The sequence below is a fragment of the Suncus etruscus genome, chromosome 4 (genome assembly GCF_024139225.1).
Source record: "Suncus etruscus isolate mSunEtr1 chromosome 4, mSunEtr1.pri.cur, whole genome shotgun sequence".
Classification (NCBI taxonomy): Eukaryota; Metazoa; Chordata; class Mammalia; order Eulipotyphla; family Soricidae; genus Suncus; species Suncus etruscus.
In genome coordinates, this window is record NC_064851.1 from 147,994,778 (window position 1) to 148,004,403 (window position 9,626).

General features: G+C 39.0%; 1 protein-coding gene across 1 annotated transcript in view; it reads left to right on the forward strand.

Moving 5' to 3' along the window:
* The window catches only part of LOC126007254 (disintegrin and metalloproteinase domain-containing protein 32-like), a 161,531-nt gene extending 157,191 nt beyond the window's left edge, over window positions 1–4,340 (forward strand). Inside the window, 1 exon segment of the mRNA XM_049772711.1 lies at window positions 4,083–4,340. Coding sequence (XP_049628668.1) covers window positions 4,083–4,340 — 258 coding nt within the window.
* Window positions 4,341–9,626: the final 5,286 nt, after the last annotated feature.

Consider the following 9,626-nt stretch of genomic DNA (forward strand, 5'->3'; position numbering starts at 1 on the left):
GCTAAAAGGCAGGAAGAAACATAAGGAGAAATGGGTATTCTAGTTTAGAAAGGAGGTTCTTATGACAAAGGATGAAAAACTTGTTTTGCTACAATTTGGGGACTAGCCCATTGCAACTAGCAAGGAAGATAGGAACTGTTTGTTTACCAACTAGACGCTGAAACTAGAAGAGCGGATTTGCATTTTCACTGAACACTTTGCTTTAGAAATGCATATCTATCTGGCCAGCGGGGGAAACTCTTAGCAGACTTTTTGATGCTGAAAATTTCCCTGAGTCATTGATTGAGGCCTGTAATTTTGGCCTGTATTTTGCAAGGGAGAGAATGTGCCAGATAGCAAGAAAGAAATTGTAATGTCACTATCATGCCATGATTTTCAGAAATATTGCCAGTAATCCATGTAGGGGGTATAATTAACATCCACCAACGGGCCTGCTGGCTAAAATATTTTTTGGGAGAATATCAGCTTACTGTTCCAGGAAAATCATAATAGATACTTCTGGAGGTTTGCTTCCCCTAAAATGGAGGTGTCTATGCTGCATGGCGTGGCACTGAAAGTACTTTCCTTCCATGTGACCTAACCCCAGGTTTGTTATATAACCTTGAATCTAGTTATCTGAAACATCACTCAGAGGGTTCCTGAATGCATAGTCAGAAATTACTCTTGAGCACAAGCATACTTACAATATGCTTTTCCTTATCATATAAAGTTTTTTTCGAACCCTGGTCATTACAATGACCTTAGTCATTATAATTTTTGCAGTTGAGCAAATTTTTATTGATTTATTTTAACTTTGTGCATCTTTGTTCACTTCCACAGCAAACATCTAATTACTTAAGATGGCAATGGATATTAATGGGAAGTAAAAACTCTGCCTTTCCTCACCTGCGTGGCCTGGCTAACGGAAACAATAAAATCAAGTGTGGACAAATTTTCTTGTCTGTGCCTATTTTTTAATTTTCCTGTATCACTGAGTTGCAACTCTATTATAGATTACCATAACTGAAGATAGTCTCACTCAAGCATCTTCATCCACAGACACAGGGCTCCATACAATCCATTAAGATATTTTGCATCTGGCATCAGGTTCTGAACTAATTAAGTGTTCATGTCTATGAGCCATGTTTTTTCTCCTATTTTGTATCACTCTATTTCTCCTGGTACATGCAGATCTCAATAGATAGAGCTACTTTTTCACTCTGCTGTCCTTACAACCCCAGGGACTATAATGTTTTGGGACTATACTTACAGTCCTTCTCTATTCATTTCATTTTTCTTGCACCTGTTTGGTTATCACAGGATACACTGAAGAATACGATTGGGTCCCACAAAGTTTGAGTTTCAAAATATTCATGCTGATAAAGCATGATGAGGACCAGTACTGGCAAAACATTTCTGGTCTCTGGCCCCTTATTTTTCTTAAAAAAGTTGTTGTTTATTATTATTTTTGGGGGTTTTCATGCTATTAGTGGTTTCTTGTTGACATAATTTCAAACCAGACAATCAAATTCATGAGTACATTGTCTTTGGGTTGAAAATCCTGGGGCACCCTTGGGGATGGTTAGGGAGTGGTTGGGAAATTGGGGACAATGGTGGAGGAATGGTGACACTGTTAATAGGTTTTGGTGTTGAAATATTGAAAGCCAGTAGCAATTGGTCATAATTCAGTTTAATAAAAAATTAACATAAAAATGTGATTGCTATGGCAGTTTCCTTTTTTTTTTTTTCCTTCCAGTGTTCCTCTTGTTGAAACAACTTAGTGGAATGGAAGTGCCTTTTCCAGGGACAAACCTACATCTTAGCACTGCCTTAGCAACAGGTGCTGTCTTCTCTGGCAACTTATTGGATTACCCTCCAGGCCTCAGCCTTCTACAATTGTGCCTAGAATTACGTGAGATATATGGTAACAGTAGGAATCAGTTCTACAGAATCAGGAATCAGTGATGAAATCACATTCTGAGGGAGGATAAGGAAAAGTCCCAAGAGCCGATGCACAGTAGCACACCTCTAACTGGAAGAATTAGGTTGTAACTGGGGCTCCCTGCTCTTAAAGGAAGTCTTTATTTTTTATCAACAATAGAGCCCATAACATCATTTGGACAACTATTCTGTGGTTCTTTAGAAAAGTTTGGAATTATGTGCCTTGGCCTATATTTTCTTTTGGATAAAGTAGATCAAAAAGATTAAGAAAAATGGTTTGTGATTACCCGGCCCCCAATGATTTTAAGCAGCTGGTATCGGATTTTTGTGTTCTGTGCCATTACTTTCAGTCTTAAAGCTAATCTATCTTGAGTCTACATGAATATATAAGCCAATATCAAAGTCAACATACCTTATCAATGACATGTGAAGTTACAGGTACTAGAATATTGATGTGTTCTCTAGTAGCTGAGTTTGCGGTTGGATGAGGGTCAAGACTGAAGGGGTATTAAGAGGGGCAATTAGAGGGCTTTCCATAGCTGGTGGGGAGTGCTCTTTCCCAGGAATGAGCACCCAAGTACTAGAGAAAGAAACTTGCCTGCTTTCCTGGCTTCGAGTGGGAATCTAGGGTAGAATTAACACTTTGTTCATGTTTCTGTCCCTTCCTTTCCACAAATCCAATGCTGTTGACCATAGTTGTGCCATACATGCACTGGAAGCAGTTGTGGAGGTAGCAGAAAATGGCAGAAGTGATACAGACAATCCAAACGAAGACAGTTGTTGGGACCTTCTGGCATTTCCTGCAAGTTTTTACCAAGGGGTTATCATACTGATGAGGTGGACCTCTTTCCTGGTCTTTCTTTCCCATCATTAGGCTTCCATCCCCCTGATCCTAACCTTCAACACTCTGTCTTCTATATCCTTATACTCTGGTTACCCAGTTTCTCATTTTTTCATTTTATTTCTACTGGGTGTCCTCACCCTCACTATCCCACCATACCACCTTCACTCTCACCCCCTTATCCACACAACTGAATTTCCTGTGTTCCATTGCAGGGCCATCGTGACAAACTATCCTGTTGAAATGCTTAGCAAATTTCAAAGAAGGCAGCAGAGTTCTTGAGCAGCTCAAACTCTTGCCTTAAGGTCCTGGCCCAAAGTGTCTATGTGCAGATAAAAGCTGGGTGGTATTCTGGACTCAGGCACCCATTGGCTAGAGCTGAAACAACCCAAAAAAGAACATTAAATAAATAGTCCCTGAAAGAGAACTGACTACAATTGAGTCATCAGAAGTAGGGTTTCATCCCTTGCACCTCAGGTGCCTATCTTTCAAATGGTAGCAGGGAGGATGTAGCAATAGTACATTGAGTCAGGTACTTGTCTTACCCATGGCTGATCTAATTTGATTCCATCTGGCACCCTGAGTACTTAAGCCCTGAACACCATCAGGTATGCCCAACAACCAAAATAAATAAATAAATAAAATAAATAGAATGGTAGCAGAGGACTAGAGAGAGTACACACAACAATGTGTGTCTTGCATATAAGTTGACCTTAGTTTGATCCAATTCCTGGCACCATATGGTTGACTGAGCATTATCAGGTGCAAGCATGAATGCCCTCTCAGGCCTATGGTTTGTGAAACTGGAGGCTCCTCAGAACCACCAATGTGGTCGAGGTCATCCCTGACACAACTGGTCCTGAGTGGCACTGCATCAAGAATCAGATGCCCTGAAACTGGTCCAGTTGGCTAAGAATCACCAGGAGGGACCTCTGGTTCTCCTGGAAAATGTTTGGAAAGCACCTAACTACCCACCGAAATAAGTCCTCAAGTCCTCAAGGGATCAGCAACACGTCTGTCTGCTCACAAGGTGATCTGTGAATTTCAGCATCTACTGAAAATGTCAGTCTCAATCAGCATCCCCCACAAGTCCTCATCACCTAAGTGTATCATTCCCCTAAGTAGCATTCCCCCGACTGCTTTGTAAATTTTCTGCTGTCACCCTGAAAATTTTTAGAGCCACTAGCCATAGGGACTGTAGGAGCTGGGCCCAGCCTAGAAACTCTTCACCTTTCCCCTACCAACACCAGGACTCTTTATATTAAAACAGGTAATTTTCTCAGTTTTTTTTTTTTTTTTGTGTCATGCAGATACTTCCTAGACGGTCAGAGGGAAAGTGTCACCATGGTTGGCAAAGAAGGCCAAATTCCTAAGAGTCCCCACCTTCACAGAACTGAAAAATCTTTCCAACACTCACCCTATTGAGCAACTTAGTGAAATGGAAGGACCTTTTCCAGGGACAAACCTACATCTCAGCACTGCCTTTACAACAGGTGCTGTCTTCTCTGGAAACATCCTGGATTCCCTCCAGGCCTCAGCCTTCTCCAATTGTGTCTCGAATTTCTTGAGATATTGGTAACAGTAGGAATCAGTTCTACAGAATCAGAAATCAGTGATGCAATTACATTTTGATAAGGATAAGGAAAAATCCCAGGAACCAATGCACAGTAGCACACCTCTAACTGGAGGAATGAGGTGTACGCTGAGGCTCCTGCCCTTAAAGAAAGCCTTTTATAACAATAGAGCCCATAGCATCATTCAGACAATTATTCTGTGATTCTTTAGATAAGTTCAGAATTATTATTGGCTTATATCATTTTATGGACAAAGAAGATCAAAAAGATGAACAAAAAAGAGCCCCAATGATTTTAAGCTGCTGATATCGGATCTTTTGATCTGTGCCATTCCTTTCAGTCTTAAGGCCAGTCTATCTTGAGTCTATATGAATATGTAAGCCCAATATCAAAGTCAATAGACTTTATCAATGTCAGATGTGAAGTGACAGGTGACTTGGGATCATCATATTCACTGCCAAATATATACTTTCAAGACTTTTCTTCAGAACCTAATATAGGCAAGCAACATTTACCCAGAATGGCAAACTTTAACCCAGGCACATAATATAAACAAAGGTAAGAAAGTAACCTTGTTTCTCAAGCATGATCAGGAGTGACCCTTCAACCCAGAGTCAAGAATAAGTACTGAACAGTGCCAGTTATGGCTCAAAACTATTGTTCTCAAACATTAAAAATATTTTTTTTGTTTTTTTTTTTTTTGTTGTTTGGTTTTGGTTTTTGGACCTCACTTTGACACGCAGTGCCTGAAATGAAAGGTCCTGCTCTTCCCCTCCTGATTTGACTCCTGTCCCTTAACCTGAGGCTGCTCCTCTTGCTTTGGGAACCCCTGCTCAGAAAGGCTTTGGTTTCTTTCCAGAGCGATTATGGAGTGTTCTGACCTATGGGGCATGTTTAGGGATGAGGAAGGGACATGTCCTGGCCTGTAAAAGCATCTGGTCTGTGCTTGGCTCTTGGTCTATTGCAGATAAACAGTCGCTCTCATCCTGTACCCATTCTCTTTGCAAATGCATCCAAGGACCTCAGGCAGTCAGGATGCAGGGATTAAATGTCAGACTTTCTTCTCCCTTCACTGAATGGCCAATGTGTCCTGTTTCACCTGGCTTATTAGCAGAAGGAGCAGGATGTGATCTCACAGCCTGGAACATGGCAAAACTGACTTGAAGTCTGGGAACTTTTTCCCAGCCCAAAAGCTCACCATGCAGAAGCCTTGGCTATTCCTGCAGAAACCCAGGAGATCTCTCAGAGAGGAAGCATGTCCTTCAGAAACACCAGCCCTGCAGCCCAAGGGACTGTGCAATGAAATGTCTGAAATGAAAAGCCCTTTTCTCCCCTTCCTGATTTGTTTCCTGTCCCTTCACCTGAGGTTGCCCTTGTTCTGGGAACCCCTGCTCAGAAAGGCTCTGAAGTCTTTCCTGAGTGTTCATAGAGTGTTCTTATATGTGAGGCATGTGTAGGAATGAGGAGAAAAGAAAAGCATCTGGCATGTGCTTGGCACTTGGTCTATTGCAGACAAACAGTGGCTCTCATTCACCTCCCATTCTCTTTGCAAGTGGACCCAATTTGAATCTGGCATCTGGAGTTTTGTTGAAAGTTGAGTTTCCTTCATCCCACCACCACCTGGCTTCAACTTGTACAAATTCCTCTTGCCACTATCTTGCCACTAGGGGTAGGCAGTTTCTGACAGTCCCACCCATCTAAACTTCAGCACTGTTGGCCCTGGACCTCTATCCATGCAGTAGTCCTGTGGACAGGCCTTCCAGATATGATGGCTCTGATCTCCCATAAGCTAAACAGTACAATTTATAGATGCACATTCTGTGGGAAATTATGGATAATATTGAAATGTTTCTGTGGCCCGAGTAACAGAAATCCCTGTGCTTGGGAACTCTGGACCCCTTTGTTTTTCCTGGATAATGAAAGGGGTCTGAGTTGGTTCCTGGGAAGGGCTTCTACCTTTGTAAACAGACACACATTGTAGCTGTGCCTGAGATGAAAGGGTCTACTCTTCTCCTCCCTGATTTGATTCCTGTCCCATCACCCGAACTGCTCCTTGCTTTGAAAAGCCTTGCTCGAAAGGCTCTGAAGTTTTTCATGGGTCATCATGGAATGTACTCACATAGTGGGGCAGGTAATGGGATGAGGAGACACAAATCCTGGCCTAAGAAAGCATCTGACCTTTTCTTGGCAAATGGTCTGCCCCAACAATACCTGTGCTGAATGAAGCATTTCTATAATATTATAATATATATTATTATATTATATTATATATATACTTATATTATAATATATATTATTATATATTATTATATTATATATAATATAATATATAAGCATTTCTATAATATCATGAAATGCTCCTTGGAAGTGTATGCATTTTATAAGATGGTCGTCAAAACACAACCCACAGTCCATGCTAAAAGTAGCATTTTTTTGTTTTTATGGGGGTCACACCCGGCAGCCCTCAGGGGTTACTCCTGGATCTACTCTCAGAAATCGCTCCTGGCAGGCTTGGGGGACCATATGGGATGTCGGTATTCGAACTACTGTCCTTATGCATGCAAGGCAAATACCCTACCACCATGCTATCTCTCCAGCCCCATGAAAGTAGCATTTTTATACTATCATGTAATGCTCCTTGTAAGTGAAGACTGAGAATCATTTTCCTCATATGCATTTTGATAAGATAGTCTTCAAAACATGTCCCACCAAAGTCTGTGATTAAAGTAAAATTTCTATACTATCATGTAATGGTCCTTGCAAGTAAAGACTTGAGAATTGTTTTTCTCATATGCAGTTTAATAAGATGGTTTTACGATTGCGACTTCAGAGGGTCCCAGACATTGAGGAGAGCAAATAGCTCTGACAACATCCCAGTACTGAGGAGGAGGAGGAGGTGGAGGAGGAGGAGGTGGAGGAGGAGGAGGTGGAGGAGGAGGAGGTGGAGGAGGAGGAAGAGGACAGGGATCTGTTTGGTGGACAGAGGTCCCAGGACCCCGACCCCACACCCCGACCTGGCCATGAGCCCATGACAGAGCCGAGTCGGCAGTTTCATTTTTAATAAATTTTGTTTTGGGGCTACACAAGATAGTCTTTGGGGAATATCATTTGTTTAGTGCAAGTACTTGACAAGAAGTCACCAGCTGTGCACTCTGACCCCACATCAATGTTAGACTACAGGATCTCTGTACATGAGTGGCCCTGATAAACTTCTTGGAATAAAGAACACAAAATAGAGTTTTAGAGTAAGGTAGTTGAACCACATGCTTAGGAGGAGTAAGGAAATCCCACCTCTTAGCCAAAAAGGAATAGAACTTAGTCTTATCAAAATGGGAAAAATTAGTCTTTTGAAAATAAATAAATAAATAAATAAAGCTCATCAACTCATCAGACATTTTATTATCATTGAGAATATTTTAGAAAAATTATATCAATGTACACTTTATCTGATGAATACATTTGAAAAGAGAAGCAATGGCCTTGAGAATCCCTTATAAAAAAAAGAAAATTAGTCATTCAAATAGAAATAACAAAATTAAAGAATAGAATAGCAGTCTCCACAGAAGAATAAAAATGATAAGACTTGAATTAGAGATAGAAAAATATAGTACACAGATCCATCAATAGAAAAGAACCAATAGAAATGAAGATGAGAAAAAAAACAATCTAATAGGCACTGTTGATAGTACTAGGGCCAACAATCTCAAAATATAGGAATTCCAGATGTGGAGGTAAAACAGAGGGGAAGAATTGCTTGATAATGAAACAGAGGAGATAGAGCAATGACCCACAGGCCTAGAGTCTATCAATAAAACCAACACAAGAACAAGATCCACTGAAATAGAAGTGTGCAGTAACCTGTTTGAACCTGATAAAGACAGACTCCTTAAAAAAGTGAGAGAAATAAGATATCATAGATAAAAAGCAATTAAAGTATTGCATACTTCTCCAATGAAATTCTCAAGAAAGAGAATAGAATGATATATATTTTATATATAATATATAATAATTTATATTTATAGATTATTGAATGAAAAACCTCCAAACAAGAATTCACTACCCTGTGACTTTCATAAATGATGATTGAGTGGGTTTACTCCCAAAATAAAAGGGTAGTCTAATATAGGCAAACCAATTAATAAAATACACTACTGCATCAAAATAAATATACAAATTGTATGATTATATAAATTGATGTAGAGAAGAATTTTGACAAGATTCAACATCCATTCATGAAAAAATAAAAATGCAAGTATATATATATATATATATATATATATATCTACATATCTATATCCCTTTCTCTCTGACTCATTTACTCAATATAATACTCTTCAGATTTATCCATGTAAAAGCAAATTTCTTGACTTAATTTTTTATTACAGCTACATAGTATTCCATTGTGTAGATGTACCACGGTTTCTTTAGTCATTCATCTGTTCTAGGGCACTTGGGTTGTTTGCAGATTCTCTATATTGTGAACAGAATAATCTCACTCATTTATGGGGTACAAGAAAAATAAAAAATAAAGTGTGGTAATAATATCCAGAGATAGGAAGTCAAGTGCATAGCAGAAAGCTTGCCATAGATAGTAGAGCAAAGCAGTTAGAGATTCCTGTGACAATGATAGTTGGAATTGTTCACTCTGGACAATAAGTGGAGATAAAATGATAGTCATAGTAACAGTACATTAACATTAACAACAGTACAAACCTCAGTGTCAACAAAAGAAAAAAGGAAGAGAGAGAGGAGAGAGAAACAAAATGTCTGACCCAGACTGAAGGGTGGTATACATTGTAAGACTGAAAGCCAATCATGAACAACTTTGTAATCATAGAGTTTAAAAGATGCCATAAGAAGATGCCATAAGATAGTAAGAAAAATTTATAAAAAAACAGCCACTATTATATTCAATGGGGAAAATCAAATATTTCTAAAGATATCAGACACAAGATAAAGATATTCACTTTCTTAACAATAACCAATTGCATTTCAAATTATTAACTACAGGAGAAAGAAATAAAAAAGCAAACTTTTAGTATCTCCAAATATCAAATATTTAAATATTTAGGAATCTATTTAAGTAAGATCTGAATTAATTTTATACATTGAAAAATTGTAAGTCATAAAAAAGAAATAGAAGAGGATATTGGGAAATCGAAAAGATAATTCATGTATTTTGAAAGGCAACATTGTCAAAATGAATCATCCTGCATATATCATTATGCACATGAATACAATTTTATCAAATACTTAGAATAAATATTACTTTTTTTTAAAGAAATCATGTT